Genomic DNA, 19,640 nt, shown 5'->3' with positions numbered 1-19,640 from the left:
TGGTGGAATAAGTAGGTCTGGTGGATTTTGTTGGCCTAGGCTTCAGGAATTGTCATTCTAAATAACATTCAGACTTATAAATATTATTTTTATTAGTCCTTACAGAGGTAGTCAGGTTCTAAATGGGATAAGCCTTATAAGAAACGACTTTATAGTGGAACATGAATTTGGCTAATGTACAAATAAAAATATAATTACTAAATATAAGAAATTACTCATGTTGGTTGGATAGAAATTCTGATTTATGAGATATAATTAAATATTGAGTTAATCATTTTACTTGTTTGAGACCTAAGAGTGATTGTTATACATTTTGAGAGTTGATTGAGTCCCCAAGTCCACGTTCTCTAGGAACATAGAATTATAGATTCGTAGGTTTGTGTTGTGAGTGGGATGGCCTTTCAGTGTCATTGAATTTATCTTCTTCATTTTTATAGGTGAGGGACCTGAAGCCTAGAATAGTATAATTAAAACATATTCACTTAATGGCAGGGCTAGGACCTCAATGAGGCTTCATCCTCCAGTACATTTCTCTTTTCATGCTATCACAAATATCTACTATGAATACTTTAATAATTGTGTTAATTAATCAAAATATTTGCTTTCTTTTCACTATTGGAAAGATGCTAACCATAATTTTATTCTCTAATACTTAATTTGTTTGGCTTCCATATGGATCATAACCCTTTTGTTTGCATTTGTTATTATTAATATTGCAGTTTATTTTTATTTCATTTGTTAGTAATTACATTATAATTAAATACCCCTAGAGTGAATATATCCTAGTTAAAGAAGCACAGCATTAAAAACATGATTGAAAGGAATTGGTTTGATAAACTTGTATTTTTGTAAAGTCTTTATTGTTTTCCTTATAAATTTATATTATTAATTTGGTAAACTGTTTAATCTATTAAAAGGCCCAATTGGTTACTGTCACTCTGGATATGCTAAATAACTCTAAGTAGTGTTAGCTTTTGCTTGTTTTTGTCATTTTTATGTAATAAAGTTAGTGTTTCTATTTTTCAGGTCATGCATTTAGAAGATTTTAATGAAGGTGCTTTATTTTCAAATTTGACTGCAGGCCCATATCCTCTAATTATTACAATTATCATGCTAACACTTAATAGTATATTCTATGTCCTCTTGGCTGTCTATCTTGATCAAGTCATTCCAGGTATGCAGATGGTTTTTGAATTTTACTTTAAAGATGTTTAGGCTTTTTTGCCCACTAGGTTCAGCTTAATTTTAAGATTTTTTTCCTAGCCAGGGTACCCTAAGTCATATTCATTGTTAAAGCTTTTAATTTGACTTTAAATAAGTATATTTTGTACCTTAGGCTGTTGCCACTAGTGAACATAAAGAGATTGTGTAAAAAGAGAGCAGTTTGTTTTGAAAGCCTTAAGTCTCTAGTTGATCTTAACTTGGTCCTTCTTTATATCAGTCTTTTAACTGAAGTATTTTATTTTACCCTCTAAGGTCTAAAACTATGAAGTGATCTTGTAACTCCTACCATTTTCTTTATCTCCTGTCCACATCTATAGCCAATATAGCAAACTCCTATAGATTCAATAGTAATATTAAGTATCGAGCATCTTTCCTTTTCCCCTTGTTTTCCTCATTACCTGTGTCTGTATTCTACACCTGTACGGTCTTATATGGTAACTACTAGCCACGTGTGGCTTTTAAAATTTAAATTGATTACAATTAAATCAAATAACAATCTATTTTTTTCAGTAGCACAAGCCACATTCCAAGTGCTCAGTAGCCATATATGGGTGTTAGTTACTAAATTGCATGGTGCAATCTAGGTTGTCTGTAGAACATTTTGACCATTAGGAAAGTTGCATTGTATAATACTAGTCTAGACCAGGGGTTTCCAACCCCCAGGACACGGACCTTACTAGTTGCCTGTGAGGAACTGAGCTGCACTGCAGGAGGCAAGTGAGTGAAGCTTCCTCTGTATTCACAGCTGCTCGCTTTACCACCTGAGCCCTGCCTCCTGTCAGATCAGTGGCAGCATTCGATTCTCATAGGAGTGTGAACCCTGTTGTGAACTGCGCTGTGAAGGATCTAGGTTGCATGCTTCTTATGAGAATCTAATATCTGGTGATCTATCACTATCTCCCATCACCCCCAGATGGGACCGCCTAGTTGCAGAAAAGCAAGCTCAGGGCTCCCACTGATTCTACATTATAGTAAGTTGTATAATTATTTCATTATATATTACAATGTAATAATAATAGAAATAAAATCCACAGTAAATGTAATGCATTTGAATCATCCTGAAACTATCCTTGACCCCTGTCTGTGGAAAAATTGTCTATCACAAAACCGGTCCCTGGTGCCAAAAAGGCTGGGGATCACTAGTCTAGACCATTGCAGTACCTCTCATCTAGTTACATACCTCAAGTCTGTCTGAGCACTTCACCCCTCTTTTTTTGAGGTTTTATTTTTTAATAGATTTTTGGGGAACAGGTGGTGTTTCGTTACATGAATAAGTTCTTTAGTGTTAATTTCTGAGATGTTGGTGCACCTATCACCCTAGCAATGTACACTGTACCCAGTGTGTAGTCTTTTATCCTTCACCCCCCTCCCACCTTTTCCCTGAGCCCCCGTAATCCATTGTATTGTTGCTATGTCTTTGCGTCCTCGAGAACTTAGAATAATGGTCTCCATTTCCATCCAGGTTGCTGCAAATGGCATTATTTTGTTCCTTTTTATGGATGAGTAGTATTCCATAGTGTGTGTGTGTGTGTGTGTGTGTGTGTGTGTGTGTGTGTGTGTATCCCATTTTCATTATCCAGTTGTTGGGATGGGCATTTAGGCTGGTTCCATGTTTTTGCAATTGTGAATTATACTGTTATAAACGTGTGGGGAAGTATATTTTTCACATAATGATTTCTTTTCCTCTGGGTAGATGCCCAGGAGTGGGATTGCTGGATCAATCGGTAGACTTACTTTTAGTTCTTTAAGGAATCTCCACACTGTTTTCCATAGTGGTTTTACTAGTTTACATGCCCACCAACAGTGTAAAAGTGTTCCCTTTTCACCACATCCATGCCAACATCTATCATTTTTTGATGTTTCGATAATGGCCATTCTTGCAGGAGTAAGGTGGTATCACATTGTGATTTTGATCTGCATTTCCCTGATCATTAGTGATGTTGAGCATTTTTTCATGTTTGTTGGCCATTTGTATATCTTCTTAGAGTTATCTATTCTTGTCCTTAGCCTACTTCTTAATGGGATTGTTCGTTTTGTTCTTGCTGATTTGAGTTACTCATAGATTCTAGGTATTAGTCCTTTGTCAATGTATATATTATGAAATCTTTCTCCCACTCTGTGGGTTGTCTGTTAACTGCTAATTATTTCTTTTGCTATGGAGAAGCTTTTTGGTTTAATTAAGTCCCATCTATTTATCTTTTTTTGTTGTTGTTGCATTTGCTTTTGGGTTCTTGGTCATGACGTCTTTGCCCTTTTTTCTGGTGTTATCTTCTCAAATTTTTATGGTTTCAGGTCTTAGATTTAAGTCTTTGATCTATCTTGAGTTGATTTTTGTATAGGGTGAGAGATGAGGATCCAGTTTCATTCTTCTACATGTGGCTTGCCAATTACCCCAGCACCATTTGTTGAGTGGGGTGTCCTTTCCCTACTTTTATGTTTTCGTTTGCTTACTGTTGGAGCAGTAACAGTTCCCAGAGGAATGCCAAGTACTGATAAAATCAACTGGAATCCTCTGTACTTGGCATCAGATCCCTTTGAAATGTGGCCAATCTAGAAGAAGAGTAGATATTTGAAAACAATGAGGAGTGTAGGTATTTTGAGGGGGAAAAGGGAGAAAATGGAACATGTTGTGTGGGCAGTTAGCACTGTGTACTATTTTCTTTTCTTTTCTTTCCTTTTCTTTCTTTCAAACGGGGTCTTGCTGTGTCTTTTTTGATACAGGGTCTTGCTGCGTCTTCCAGGCTGGAGTGCAGCGATATGATCACAGCTCACTGCAGCCTCAGCCTTCTGGGCTCAAGTGATCCCCTTGCCTCAGCCTCCCAAGTAGCTGGGGCTACAGGTGTGCACCACCACATCTGACTAATTTTTTATATTTTTTGTAGAGACAAAATTTTGCCATGTTGCCCAGGCTGGTCTCAAACTCCTGGGCTCAAGCAATATACCAGCCTCTGCCTTCCAAAGTGTTGGGATTATAGGTGAGAGCCACCATGCCTAGCCTCACTGTTTACCATTTCTAAGTCTCATATTTCTATCCTGTTGCTTTGTTACTCTCCCTAATTCTGTAGTCTTTTCCATGAAGCATATCCACTTTTCTAGATACTATGTGTTTTCAAAGACCATTTAAGATGGTGCCCATTCAAGTCTTCAACGCATTCAGCCTGCGTTGTGTTCTTGCCATTTGCCATCTGCTTGTACTCATAAAGGTTTTAGTTCCGTTAGCATAGAAAATGTGCTTTATTCACTTTTACATCCCACTCAGCAATTCTGAAACTATTTATGGACTGGAATTATTTATCAATAAAACTGTGATTCATACAAGATTGATTTAATACTTTACTCCTAAACTTTATTTACTTATTACTTTCTAATGACAAATGAAAATTGTGTATATTTATTGTGTACAACATGATGTTTGGAAATATATGTATGTTGCAGAATGGTACCTAAACTTTAGATGCAGGTTGTCATATGTTTCAAATGCTGTCTTTATGATTTAACAACTAATCATGATAACTCAGTTTTTTCATGTTTATTTTTCAGGGGAATTTGGTTTACGGAGATCATCTTTATATTTTCTGAAGCCTTCATATTGGTCAAAGAGCAAAAGAAATTATGAGGAGTTATCAGAAGGCAATGTTAACGGGAATATTAGTTTTAGTGAAATTATTGAGCCTATTTCTTCAGAATTTGTAGGAAAAGAAGCCATAAGGTATGGTTCAATCTTTGGCAATTTATGTATAAGAACTGCTGATGGAATCTGCCACTTTTAAATCCTGTTCTTTAAATATGTATGTATAGTATCTTCGATTTGGTACGTACACCATGATTTTAAAACGTTAATAAGGGCTACTTTTCTCTTTTTCTTTTTTTCTTTGCAACCATTTAGAATAAAGTTGGTGCTAGGTTTGAAATTTTATGTTTCTTTCTTTCTGTTTTTTGAGACGGAATCTCACTCTGTTGCCCAGCCTGGAGCACAGTGGCACAATCTCGGTTCACTGTAACCTCCGCCTCCCAGATTCAAACAATTCTTGTGCCTCAGCCTCTCAAGTAGTTGGGTCTACAGGCATGCGCCACCATGCCTGGCTAATTTTTATATTTTTGGTAGAAACAGGGTTTCACCATGTTGGCCAGACTGGTCTCGAATTCCTAGCCTCAAGTGATCCACCTGTCTTGGCTTCCCAAAGTGCTGGGATTACAGGCCTGAGCCACCACACCTGTTTCCTGAAATTTTATGTTTGAATGGAAAATTTTAAAAGTAATAAAACCCGATGTTTATACAATTAATGTTTAAAGCTTTTCCCATTTTGTAGATGGAAACATGATAAATATTAACTCTATAATTTTATTCATGCTACATTGTCTTATATAGCATATTAAATTGTCATCTGTTAATTTCATAGACTTTTAGGGTTTTTTGACATAATTAGAACATTTCATTACTTTAACTTTTAAGAACCAAAGAAATTCATTACTATTCCTTGTTAGGTCAGTCAGTACCAAATTTAGAAATAAAATTAGGTAAAAGAAATAAAATGAAATTAAAAAGTGAAGCATAATATTTTTTAAATTTAAGAAAAATATAAAAATTCCAGAGAGAGTCAAAATACTTAAGATGTAATTTGTTGGCCAGTGGCCTGCTTTCTCAAGGGTAAATTTTAACATTAACAAATCATTTCCTTAACACAATATGAAAAAATAAGGTAGAATAAGAAAATCACTTCACATTTGTTAATGGTTTGAAATTTGTGCTGACATGAAATGACATCTGATTTATATCCCCCTTCACTGATGTAACAAGTGTTTGATAATCAGAAATGAAAAAACAATCCATAAATTGCTTAAATCAAATGCTTCACTTAGTTTTATAAGTTGGGTTGGCATGAAAAATGAATCAATGGCACTTACAATGGAAAGGAATACTATGCTTTTCTCTTGTACCTTCTTTAAAATAATTTTATAGTTGATCCCTGAAAAACACAAGTTTGAACTACACCAGTTCACTTACACATGGAATTTTTTCAGTAAATATATTGGAAATTTTTTTGGAGATTTGCAACAATTTGAAAAAACTCACAGGTGAACTATTAGCCTAGAAATACCAAAAACAAATAAGTTAAGTATGTCATGAATGCATAACATATTTATAGATATTAGTCTATTTTAACATTTACTACCATAAAATATGCACAGATTATAGTAAGTTATACTTTATCAAAGCTTAATGTACACAATACTGACAGACCATACATTATATGCCAATGCACAGTTGAGAGAAATATAAACAAATGTGAAGAGGCAGTATTAAATCATAGCTGCATAATATTAACCACAGTATTACTGTACCACTGCAATAATTTTGTAGCACTTTCTTTTGCTGTTATGGTGAGCTTATGTGCTCCAAGTATATACTTCAAATGCCATTGACTCAGATTATCTCCTTGTGAGCCGTTCATCTCTCCAGTAAATTGCATATCATGATGAAAAGTAATGTCTCAGGGTTCTTGCTTATTTTTTATCATGTTTAGTGCAGTACCATAAGCCTTGAATAGCATCATGGGATCCATAGGAATTGCCACTAGTGATGCTGGAAGTGCTCTCAAGAAGCAGAGAAAGGTCATGACATTATAAGAAAACATTGAATTGCTTGATATTTACCATAGATTGAGGTCTGTGGGTGCGGTTGCCTGTCATTTTGGATAGAGTATGCATCTTGTTAATCTTATAAATAGATGATGTAAATTGATGGCATCGATAAATACAGTATAATACTGTAAATATATATATTTTCCTTATAATGTTCTTAACATTTTCTTTCCTGTAGTATACTTTATAAAAATACAGTATTTAACATGTAAAACCTCTGAAATATATGCTAACCAACTGTTTATGTTATCTGCAAGACTTCCTATCAATGGTAGGCTATTAATAGATTAGTTTTAGGGGAGTAAAAATGTTATATGTGAATTTTCAACTGTGTGTGGGAATTGGCACTCCTAACCTGTGTTTTCAAGCATCAATTGTATAGTTATTATCAACTTTATTTGGTTCATTGTTTTAGTAGGAAAGTACTTTATTATTATTATTATAAAATATAGCTTTGATAAAAATATACATGTAAACAAACATAAATTGCTTTAAATACTTAAAATATAAAACTTTATATTTCAGAATTAGCGGTATTCAGAAAACATACAGAAAGAAAGGTGAAAATGTGGAGGCTTTGAGAAGTAAGTAGTTTTCCTAGTATTCAGGCCATAGTATTTAAAGTACAAATAGAAAAATAATTTGCATAGCTTGTGGGAAATTTAAACTTCTCTACCATGATTTTCTGTCTTGCTTTTATTTTGTTTTATTTTATTTTATTTTATGTTTTGAGATGGAGTCTCACTCTGTCGCCCAGGTTGTAGTGCAATGACATTCTTTTGGCTCATTGCAACCTCTGCCTCCTGGGTTCAAGTGATTCTCCTGCCTTAGCCTCTTGAGTAGCTGGGATTACAGGTGCATGCTGCCATGCCCAGCTATTTTTTGTATTTTTGTAGAGACGGGGTTTCACCATGTTGGCCAGGCTGGTCTCGAACTCCTGACCTCAGGTGATTCGCCCACCTCAGGCTCCCAAAGTGCTGGAATTACAGGCATGAGCCACTGTGCCCAGCCTGTCTTGCTTTTTGAGATACTTTCATTTATGTGATTAATATTAAAAATAAAACTAACAACATGAAATTTGTAAAAGTAAAATGTAATATCTATTAAAATGAAAAATACTCAATTATTTGAATAAGGCTATGTCCTTGTTTCTCTTTATTATTTTGCATGTATATACATGTTAGTTTTTTTAAAATTCATTTGGCCTATCATAGGATTTTTCAACCTCAGCACTACTGACATTTTGGTCTTGATAATTCTTTGTTGTGAAGAACTGTTCTTTATTGTAGAATGTTTAGCATTGTGTCAATGTGTTAGTCAGTCCCCAGAACCAATACAATACACACACACTGGTATGAGTGTAGGGTGGGGGATTAGGGGAGGTTTGTTTTAAGTAATTACTTCATGAAATCGTGGGGCCTGGTAAATGTAGACATCTGTAAGGCAGCTTGGAAACTCAGGCAAGAGTTGAAGTTTCAGTCTTGAGTCCAAAATTTGTAGACAGGCTCACAGGCTGCAAACTCATGTAGGAGTCTGTTACATTCTTGAGGCAGGACTCTTCCAAGGAACTTCAGTTTTTTCTCTTAAGGCCTTCAACTGATTGAATAAGGTTTACCATTATTATCAAGACTAATCAAGTTTAAGTCAGATGATTATAAAAGTTAACGACATCTACAACAACATCTACATCAGTATTTGACCAAATAACTGGGCACCATAGCCTAGCCAGGGGGACCCATGAAATTGACCTTCACAGGCAACATCCCTGGCTTTGATCACTGAAGAGAGGAGTTCTGCCTCAAGAATGTAACTAATTATTGCATGAGTTTCCAGCCTGTCAGCCTATGAATTTTGGACCCAAGACTGCAACTTTAACTCTTGCCTGAGTTTTCAACCTGCCCTACAAATTTTTGGGACTTACTAGACCCCACAATCTTCTCAAGCAATTTCTTAAAATAAACCTTCCCTAATCCTCCAACCCCACACTCATACTTGCTCCATTGTGTGTGTGTGTGTGTGTGTATTCTATTGGTTCTGGAGACTGACACACTGCTAAACATCCCTTGCACATTGCTAAACATCCCTTGCACACTGCTAAACATCCTCTCCCAGTTGTAACAACCAAAGATGTCTCCAGGCTTTGCCAAACGTCTTCTAGGAGGCAAATTAATTAATTAAGAAGAAAGTAGGTATAGTGGTATATTAATAGGGCTTTAGTTTGCATTTGCCTAATAACTAATGTTATTAATCACCTTTTTATATGATTATTGGCATTTGGAGGTTTTCCTTTATGAAATGCCTATTTAAGTTCTTTTCACATTTTTGTTTCAAGACCTTTGTTAGATACAGGTATTTAAATATTTGATCTCAGTCTGAGACTTGCCTTTTAATTCTACTAGTAGTATCTTTTGACAAACACAAGTTCTTAATTTGAATGAAGTCCAATTTATGAATCTGTTCTTTTATGGTTATAGTGCTTTTCACATCTTTTTATTCAACATTGGAGATTATATATAACCTCCAATGTAAGTTATTGGAATAACTAATTAATTATAATTGTAGTAACAATTACAAGTAATTGTTTCTAATGCAAAGAAGCAAGAGAATGAAATAAAAGGCATCCAGATTGGAAAGAATGCAGTAAAATTATTTGCAGTTGACACAATAATCTATTTTTAAAATCTTTTAGATTGACAAAAAATAATAGTGGAACTAAACAGTGAGTTTTGCAAGATGATAGGATACATGATAAATAATGGAAAAATTAATTGTATTTCTATATGTTACCAACACATAATTGGAAATTAAAATTAAAAATAGCATTTAGCATCAAAAATATGCTTACAGGTAAATAAGACAAAAGATGTAAAAGACATATCCTGAAAAGCACAAAACATTGCTGAGAGAGATTAAAGAAGATTTAAATAAATAGAAATACCACGTTCATGAGGCAGAACACTTAACATTTGGTTGTTGAGTTCCCTTTCTTCTTTTAACTTAGATTACTGGCCTTAGGATCTGAGACTTTTTCCTCTTGTTTTATATTTTAGCCTTCTTAGTCTAGTTTTTGTTGTTGTTGTTTGTTTGTTTTTGAGACAGGGTCTTGCTCTGTCCCCCAGGCTGGAGGGCAGTGGCACAGTCTTGGCTTATCATAGCCCTGACTTCCCAGGCTCAAGTGATTCTCCCACCTCAACCTCACGAGTAGCTGGGACTACAGGTGCCACGAAGCCCAGCTAATTTTTGTATTTTTTGTAGAGATGGGGTTTCACCATGTTGCCCAGACTAGTCTCGAACTCCTGGGCCCAAGTGATCCTCCTGCCTCAGCCTCTCAAAGTGTTGGGATTACAGGCATGAGCCACTGTGCCTGGCCAGCCTAGTTTTTTGATAAGCCATTTCTGCTTCATCATTTCAGATCCCCATCTCCTGTCTTCCTTCATTCCTTTACATATCCATTCAGTGATATTGCTTCATTAAATCTAACCTTTCAAGCCATTTCTATACTGTTAGTTAATTTCTTGTTTTGTTTTTGCTAGTTTATTTAAATGCCAAATATCCTCGAGAACAAATTTTTGTTTAATTCCCTTGGTAATTCCCAAAAATTGGAACATAGAAAACTCCCAAATATTTCGTATACTCCTAAATCTTACTGTATGAACAAATAAAGTTTATCTTTTTTATTTTTATTTTTATTTTTATTTTTGAGACGGAGTCTTGCTCTGTTGCCCAGGCTGGAGTGCAGTGGCGCGATCTCGGCTCACTACAAGCTCCGCCTCCCGGGTTTATGCCATTCTCCTGCCTCAGCCTCCCGAGTAGCTGGGACTCCAGGTGCCCGCCACCTCGCCCGGCTAGTTTTTCATATTTTTTAGTAGAGACGGAGTTTCACCGTGTTAACCAGGATGGTCTCTATCACCTGACCTCGTGATCCGCCTGTCTCGGCCTCCCAAAGTGCTGGGATTACAGGCTTGAGCCACCGCGCCCGGCCGTTTATTTTTATTTACTTTCCTTACTGTTTATATCATTGACTGTAACAAAGAAGCTATTTTACCTGCTATCAAATATGCTGGTACTTTAAATATGTATTTATAGATATATTGCCTTAAAGATTGCTCAAATATAAATTATCATACATTGCTGAACAGACATAAAAATCACATTTGAGTCTTCTTTTTTCCTGAATTAGATTTGTCGTTTGACATATACGAGGGTCAGATTACTGCCTTACTTGGCCACAGTGGAACCGGAAAGAGCACATTGATGAATATTCTTTGTGGACTCTGCCCACCTTCTGATGGTGAGTTTTCTGTCTCAAAGAAAAAAAAATTCATTGTATATATTATTTAAATGTGTATTGATTGGGACCACCTTCCGTATCTGTAAAGTTGTTTTCTCTTTTTCTTGACTATACACATTTGGTTGTTTTTAGTAGAAAATAAAAATGATTGTATCATGTTTAATAAAGTAAAAGGGATCTAATATTATACATATTTCTATGCATATACACACATAGATGTTGTGTATGTGTTTTTATCAACCATTTTCAAGAAAGGATAAATGAATAACCAATAAAGGATAAATGAATGACTATTTGAAGTTGAGAAAATAAATATAGATATCTAAATATACAGCAGTAGTTCAAAAGGCAATAATCGTAAATGTTCATACTATCTTCTAAAATAGAATTTTAAAAGCATACCTCAAAAGTATTATTTTGATATGTGATTGTTCGGTAGGTGAGAATTCATTATAGTAGCTCCATATTTTGACAGTAACTAAATAGAGTGGCAGTACAATAAATATTTTACTTTACAAAAGGGCTGAATTGTATTGAATCTGCATTTCGACTCTTTAAATGTTATTTAACTTTTAAAATTAGTTTGATTTTGTTGTTTGTCCTTAGTTGTATCACTCTTTGATTGTAGTCATAATACATTTGTATAAGAATTTATGATTTTTCTCATGATTCTTCATAATGTGTGATTGTTTTGCTTTAATAGTTCTTCAGTGGGATATATTAGTGTTCACTTTATAAAAAAGGAGAGCTGGAATTTAAAGAGATTAAGTGATTTGGCCACAACCACACAACTAGTTAGGATAAAATTTATAGTTCTTTAATCCCTCCCCTATTGCATAATGTCTAGAAAATTGTTACTGGAATACAAGTGTAAATAATACATCAATAGATGTTTATATTTAGTGACAAGCTTTTAGTTTCTTGATTTTTCCACTATGTTATATGACCTGTAAGTGATGGAAAATGAGACTGAAATATAAGTGGATGCAGATCACCAATAATATGGAAATGAGGGTGTGTTGTGCCTTGTAAATTTTTATTAATTTTTACCTGATATGTCTGTTATAACCAAATAAGTAAGTTGTCAGGATACTTCAAAACATACACATTATAAAATAATTAATGTACATTTAAATATATATTTTGCTTTTAGGGTTTGCATCTATATATGGACACAGAGTCTCAGAAATAGATGAAATGTTTGAAGCAAGAAAAATGATTGGCATTTGTCCACAGTTAGATATACACTTTGATGTTTTGACAGTAGAAGAAAATTTATCAATTTTGGCTTCAATCAAAGGGATACCAGCCAACAATATAATACAAGAAGTATGCTATTCATATAGAAATCTTTACTTTTATTTTCTGTAATCAATAACCTTTTGTAATGACTTGTGCAATAAAAATATGCTTGAAAATCTAAAATCTAAATATAACACTTGTTCTGAGCCAATAAACAGAAAGCTATTACAAAGAATTAGACAGAATTTGGAGTAAATGTTTTAGCACACATAAAAGTTTGTTTCATCTAGAGGATGCTTGCCTGCCTTATTCCTCGCTTCTCTTCCTCTCATCTCCTCTACCCGCTCCCACTTCCACACATACACTAAGAGCCATCACAGTGATCTCTTCTTACTCCTTCCCTACCACCCAAGAAGGCACAAAAGTAAAATCTTTCCCTCAAGAATCTTGTTACCTGTTGTTTTCATAATTATATATGAATATATGTCAAAGGAATTTCCATGCTAAAGGAACACTTTTAAAGTTGATATTAAAATTATTTAAAAACTTATACTACTTAAATATTTAACACATTAAAACTTAAAACATTTAAAAAGTAATATTGATAATTATGTAAATAGTATGATTTTAAAAATAACATTGTTCATGCTTTACTTTTACAGGTGCAGAAGGTTTTACTAGATTTAGACATGCAGACTATTAAAGATAACCAAGCTAAAAAATTAAGTGGTGGTCAAAAAAGAAAGCTGTCATTAGGAATTGCTGTTCTTGGGAACCCAAAGGTAAATAAGTATTACTTTTACAAATGAGCTCATTTTAAATTATGTCGAATTAAAAAGCAGGTTGTAGAAAGATATAATACATTATATAAAGGTTAAGTATACATAAAATACTATATGTTGTTATGGATGCAATCATAGTAATGAGATTTTAAAACTGAAGTCAGAAAGATGTATAACTGTTTTTTAATTTTAGTACCTTTCAAGGTACTAGAGGTTTTTGGTTACATGGATGAATTATATAGTGGTGACTTCTGAGATTTTAGTGCACCCATCTCCTGAGTAGTATACATTGTACTCAATATGTAGTTTTTTTTATTTCTCACCCCTCTTCCACCCTTCCCCTTCTGAGTTATAACATCTTTATGATAACTGGTTACTTTTAGGAAGGAGAATGGAAGATTAGACTTTAGTTATGACTACCACGTCCCTCCCTCCCTGCCTGCCTCCCTCCCTCCCTCCCTCCCTCCCTCCCTCCCTCCCTCCCTCCCTCCCTCCCTCCCTCCCTTCCTTCCTTCCTTCCTTCCTTCCTTCCTTCCTTCCTTCCTTCCTTCCTTCCTTCCTTCCTTCCTTTCTTCCTTCCTTCCTTCCTTTTCTTTCCTTTCCTTTCCTTTCCTTTCCTTTCTTTCCTTCTTTTCTTTCTCTCTTTCTTTCATTCTTTCGTTCTTTCTTTCTTTCTTCTTTCGTAGAGATGAGACCTTGCTATGTTGCCCAGGCTGGTCTTGAACTGGCCTCAAGCTATCCTCCCGCCTTTGCCTTCCAAAGTCTTGGGATTACAGGCATGAGCCACCACGCCTGGCCTCCATGTTTTATTTCTTTAAAAAATGATCTGAAGAAAATGTGGCCAAAAAATAACACTGCTGATTTGGAATGGTAGCTATAATAGTATTACTCTCTTGTTCTCTATAGTTTAAAAAAATTTGTTATAGTTAATAACAAAAGTTAAATAGAACAAAATCAAAGGAGTAATTCAGTTTGTCACTGTCCTGCTTTGATTTTGTATGTATTTGTTTTATGCTGTTCTGTGTTGTAGAAACAGAGAAACAAACTGATGTACTACTTTACACAAGGCATCAAAACTGACAGGTGCATGCATGCAGCTAGGATGATCTCCTATGGATCCCCACCATCCTGCCACATTCCCCCCGCTGTTGCAGCTGGGGAGTGATTCTGGATCCTGGCTTTATGTTCATTAGTCTTCCTCTCAGTCTCCACCACCGTGTTTTTTTTAATATTAAAAATAGTCGTCAAACAAATTGCTTCCCTTGAACTAATATAAAACCATATATTCTTCTCCAAAAAAGCAAGTGTTACATCTGCAAATTTAATTGTTAAGGATAATAGCAATATACTTAATGTTTTGTTTTTTAGTTTATTTGTCTGACTGTTGTTATACTTTTGTGTTATGTATTACAGGCAGCCTTTTAGAATTAAACCAGGGAAAATATTCACATGTCAAATTTATAATTTAAAAAATTTATGTGAACTCAACTATGAATGAAAAAATCTGGTCTAATATATTTCTGATTGAAAATAATAATTTGAAATGGGGCATTTTTTTAGTGTCCATATGTATTTTTAATATTTAGTTTTTCTGAGGATTCCCTGCCCTTCTTCACCTCTTTTCTCACAGATACTGCTGCTAGATGAACCAACAGCTGGAATGGACCCTTGTTCTCGCCATATTGTTTGGAATCTTTTAAAATACAGAAAAGCCAATCGGGTGACAGTGTTCAGTACTCATTTCATGGATGAAGCTGACATTCTTGCAGGTGAGATTTTTGCTTTATTTTCGAAGGCTGAGGTCATGGGCCAAAAGGAAGATGGACATAGAGATGCTAATTCCTGAGGTACAAATAGAGAAGCTTTTACCTCGTGGTATGTTTCCTTCACAAAAAAAGTTTAAAAAAAATTTAAAATGATATATTTTTGCATTGAGAGTCTCCAAGACCATCCCAGGTTTAGTGATGTCCTAGAAGAACTCATAGGACTCAGCACGTAGTCATACTCATGACTATGATTTATTACAGCAAAAGGATACAAAGCTAAATTAGCAAAGGGAAAAGGTATATGAGGCAAAGTCTAGAGGAAACCAGAGTGGAAACTCTTTCCAAGAGTCCTCTCCCAGTGGAGTAGAGAGATATGCTTTAATTTCTTCAGCATTGAGTTGTAACAACATGTGTGAAATATCTACTTGGGAAAGTTAGTATATACTCAGTGTTCAAGATTCTTACTGGCTGCCGATCATATAAACATCTTCTGCCTAGCACATACCAAAGTTCCAGACTCTCCGAAGGAAAGAAGTTGTTCAGCATAAACCACATTGTTTGTACAGGTTAGGCACTGAACCACTCTTATCTGTTTTGAGAATAGTAGGAACCCTCCCAAATCCAAGTTCTCAACGGCCAAGGGCCAACCTTGTAAGCAGGCCTTTCTAAGGATAGAACCTGACCTGCTATGTTAACTCTTTTCTGCACAATTTTATTCACGTACATACATAAAAAGAATCCAAGTTTAAGTCAACACATGACTTTTAATGACAAGATATAGAAGTTTGAAGTTCTAGAGCAACTTCTGTCTGCTTATAATATAATCTAATAAAATTGGGCAAGTCATTCATGTCTTCAGTAGTACCTTTGTTTTTAAAAACCCAACAAACTAACATTTGTTCTTCTTATTACTTCTGTCGATTTTTGGAGTTGTTTCTACATTTGGTTATAAAGGAAATTGTGAAAGTGCTTGTATTGGTAAGCCTTTTAGGAAAAATCAGATATTTGGAATAATATATGGAAAGTGGACTCTAGAGTCAGACTCCTTGAGTAGAGTTCCTGGCTTTGTTACTTAATAGCTGTATGAAACATGTAGAAGGAATGTATTTTCTTTTTGCCTTAGTATTCATATCTGAAAAATAGTTGATGATAATCTGGTACCATCCTCATAAGATTGTTGTGATGATTAATGATGTAACATGGATGACTGTCATATGATAAACCATAAAATATAAATGCCAATTATTAATGCTGTTGATAACTTAGAAATTGAAATATAAATATTTATCTGCAGATAGGAAAGCTGTGATATCACAAGGAATGCTGAAATGTGTTGGTTCTTCAATGTTCCTCAAAAGTAAATGGGGGATTGGCTACCGCCTGAGGTATCATTCATTTTTATTGACATTATTCTATATTATACTCTTGCTATACTGTTATTATTTTAGAGGCTTGCTGTCGTATGCTTTGACCATCATTTATGGTACTAAATTTAATTTAAAGCCATCTTAATTTACTTTTGGCTGTTTGTTGTATAATCATTAATTATGATTTTTGGTATTCTGTAGCATGTACATAGACAAATATTGTGCCACAGAATCTCTTTCTTCACTGGTTAAACAACATATACCTGCAGCTACTTTATTACAACAGAATGACCAACAACTTGTGTATAGCTTGCCTTTCAAGGACATGGACAAATTTTCAGGTATTACTTACTTTTAAGTTTCTTGGTGTTTGAACTGGGATCTTATATTGGGAATAGGTTTCATTGATTTCCTTTTTGTTTCCTTCTCCATGTAGTATTGCCATGCTCCCAGGTGGCCAGAGTTAATATTCTGTTTCTGCTTTGTTTTTGAAAGCCAGAAAAAATTCAGCAAAAAAAATTTTTTTTACAAACCATGCAAGAAACTGTAACTAATATATTAAATACTTAAGAAAATGTTTAAAAAATGTAAAAATAATTGTGTTTACTTTATTGTCAAGAAAAAAAAGAAATTGCTTGTAGGCCTCCTGAGAGTGAGGCATGTATGTATATAGTTTGTATACATTCTCAGGTTCTTTTTTAGTTTCATGATTTCATAATGAATTATATGACAAATCCTTGAATTCTTTTAATCGAGGCATTATTTTTTAAGTTTTTAATGAGGAACTCAAACTCAGTCTCCTTCCTCTGTTTAGGAATTTCTTGATAGCCAAAAGGATGTTATTGATGTAAGTACATTGTACAGAATTTTCATAGTATTTATCTCATAATCAGAAAAATACTTTTTTTTTAAAGAAAGAAATCACAAATTAAGTGGACTGAAGTACACTTGCCAACTTAACGCACTTTGCCTATCATTCTATCTACTTATACCTACCTATCTCCTATTCTTTAGTAACATTTATGTAGGCTTATTTTCTACCAGATGCTGGTCTGTGCCTTTTGCAATTATTAGTTTATTTCATTATCCCAATATTTCAAGAAATACATGAGGTAAATACTATTATTGCTTTCATTTTACAAATGAAGAACTGAGGCATAAAAAGATTTAAGGAAATTGCCCAAGGTAACACAAGTAGAAAGTGGTGGAACTGAGTTTTGAACCCAGGCAAATCAGTTCCGGAACTCTTGGTTTTCACCACCATACTTTCTTTGTTGTCTCTTATATTTATTTGATAAATTGTCACGGTATTTCACTGGATTTCACAATGTCTTCTGGGATCTCCTGTAGGATGGACCGTAAGACCTTTTAAAGGAATTCATAATGTCAGCAGTTTTTCTAATAATACCAAAATGTTATTTGCCTTATTGACCCTCAGCTTCTCATGATTATACAGTGTTTTCTAGAGACTCCATAATATGTGCTATCACAACAGGTTGAATGCAGAAAACAAATATGAGAACCCATCTGTCCTCTGTTAAGACAAACATTAATGAGATTTGCAGAAATATAAAACAACATTCTCTTCTCATTATTTTTGTTTTAAAAGATGCAGTTTTTAAAGATAAAATTGTGTTAATCTGTAATAGGTTTATTTTTTATTATTTTTTAAAAGATGAATAAGTATTCAAATGGTTTTTGTATATTTTCTAATATACATATTTATGTTATTGTTCAATATAGTAACTTTCTCAGTTTTAATTTCAAATACTGTAAAATTTTTGTTAGTTTATAATATGATATAGATATAATATGATAATAGATATATTCCTGTAAATAAAATTTCTTTGAGGTCCTTAATTTATAAGAATGTTAAGCCTGTTACTTAGGCTGGAGTTCAGTGCCATGATCACAGCTCACTACAGCCTCAAACTCTTGGGCTCAAGTGATCCTCCCACCTGAGTCTCCTGAGTAGCTAAGACTACAGGCTTGCATCAGTATGCCTAGATAATTTATTTTATTTTTTTAGAGATGGGTCATGGTATGTTGTACGGGCTGTTCATGAACTTATTTTTAAAGGATATTTTACAATAATTTATGATAATATGCTTAACGATATACTGTTCTTTCATTTTCTTTCTTTTAGGTTTGTTTTCCGCCCTAGACAGTCATTCAAATTTGGGTGTCATTTCTTATGGTGTTTCCATGACGACTTTGGAAGATGTATTTTTGAAGCTAGAAGTTGAAGCGGAAATTGACCAAGCAGGTAAAACAGAACTAACAAAACGTTTTAGGCAATGGACCAGACAGATGGTGAATAAGACAAAAATTATATAAATGTGAATTTTATATTATTTTTTGGAAGAAAGGGTAAAAGTATACAAGTAAATAAGTAATGAGATACTTACTGATAGTGATAGGAGTTATGCAGGAAATAATGGGGTGGTCTTAGAAGGCAGCGAATTTAGGTTATATCATCAGGAAGGACTTTGTTGAGATGATAATTGACCCGAGGCCTGTATAACAAGAAAAATCAAGTAGGTGAAGATTTTAGGGTAGAAATTTTCAGATAAAGAACTGCAACTGCAAAGATATTAACTGAGGAATGAGTTGGATGTCTTTGAGGAATTAAAAAAAAGGCTACCATGGCTGGAGCCATGGTGAAGATATTACACAGCAAAGTCAGGAGGATACTCAAAGGGATAGATCATGTTTTGCCTTTGAACATCTGGAAAACAATTTCATTTGTTTTCTTATTGTAGTGTGAAGCTATCAGAGAGTTTTAAAGCAAATAGGTACTATGATCTGATTTGAATTTTTAAAAAACACGTTCTGGTTGTTGAATGATGAGAGGATTAGAAATGAAGTGCGGAAGTAGGAAGACCAGTTAGGAAACTATTATAGTTAATACTACCTTGAACTAGGGTGTCAGTGAAAATAGGGAGGCCAGGTGCAGTGACTCATGCCTATAATCCCAGCACTTTGGGAGGCCAAGGCAGGGAGATCGCTTGAGCCCAGGAGTTCCAGACCAGCCTTGGCAACATGGCAAAACCTTGTTGCTACAAAAAACACAAAATAGCCTGGTGTGGTAGTGTGTGCCTGTAGTTCCAACTACTCTAGAGGCTGAAGTGGGAGAATCACCTGAGCCCAGGAAATCGAGGCTGCAGTGAGCCATGATGACACCACTGCACTCTAGCCTGGGCATCAGAAGGAGACCCTGTTAAAAAAATAAAAGGGGGAAGGAACAGGTTTGGGTTATATTGGTGGTAGTGGTGATGAGTTGCTGATAGATTGAGTGTTAGAGGTTCAGGAGATGGTGGAATGA

The 19,640-nt window shown here is 34.6% G+C and overlaps 1 protein-coding gene across 6 annotated transcripts in view; it reads left to right on the top strand.

Annotated features, from left to right (window-relative positions):
* Window positions 1–19,640, top strand: part of LOC105469057 (ATP binding cassette subfamily A member 5) — a 78,128-nt gene that overhangs the window by 25,158 nt on the left and 33,330 nt on the right. For all 6 annotated transcript variants that reach the window (XM_011719624.2, XM_071083509.1, XM_011719625.3 and 3 more), the window contains 10 exons: window positions 1,027–1,174; window positions 4,765–4,933; window positions 7,393–7,451; window positions 11,048–11,158; window positions 12,312–12,487; window positions 13,063–13,182; window positions 14,813–14,951; window positions 16,243–16,333; window positions 16,517–16,656; window positions 18,462–18,581. In XM_011719624.2, coding sequence (XP_011717926.2) covers window positions 1,027–1,174; window positions 4,765–4,933; window positions 7,393–7,451; window positions 11,048–11,158; window positions 12,312–12,487; window positions 13,063–13,182; window positions 14,813–14,951; window positions 16,243–16,333; window positions 16,517–16,656; window positions 18,462–18,581 — 1,273 coding nt within the window. The remainder of the gene's footprint in view (window positions 1–1,026; window positions 1,175–4,764; window positions 4,934–7,392; window positions 7,452–11,047; window positions 11,159–12,311; window positions 12,488–13,062; window positions 13,183–14,812; window positions 14,952–16,242; window positions 16,334–16,516; window positions 16,657–18,461; window positions 18,582–19,640) is intronic.

This window comes from Macaca nemestrina, chromosome 17 (genome assembly GCF_043159975.1).
Source record: "Macaca nemestrina isolate mMacNem1 chromosome 17, mMacNem.hap1, whole genome shotgun sequence".
Taxonomy (NCBI): domain Eukaryota; kingdom Metazoa; phylum Chordata; class Mammalia; order Primates; family Cercopithecidae; genus Macaca; species Macaca nemestrina.
This window is presented reverse-complemented; position numbering and strand designations above follow the sequence as displayed.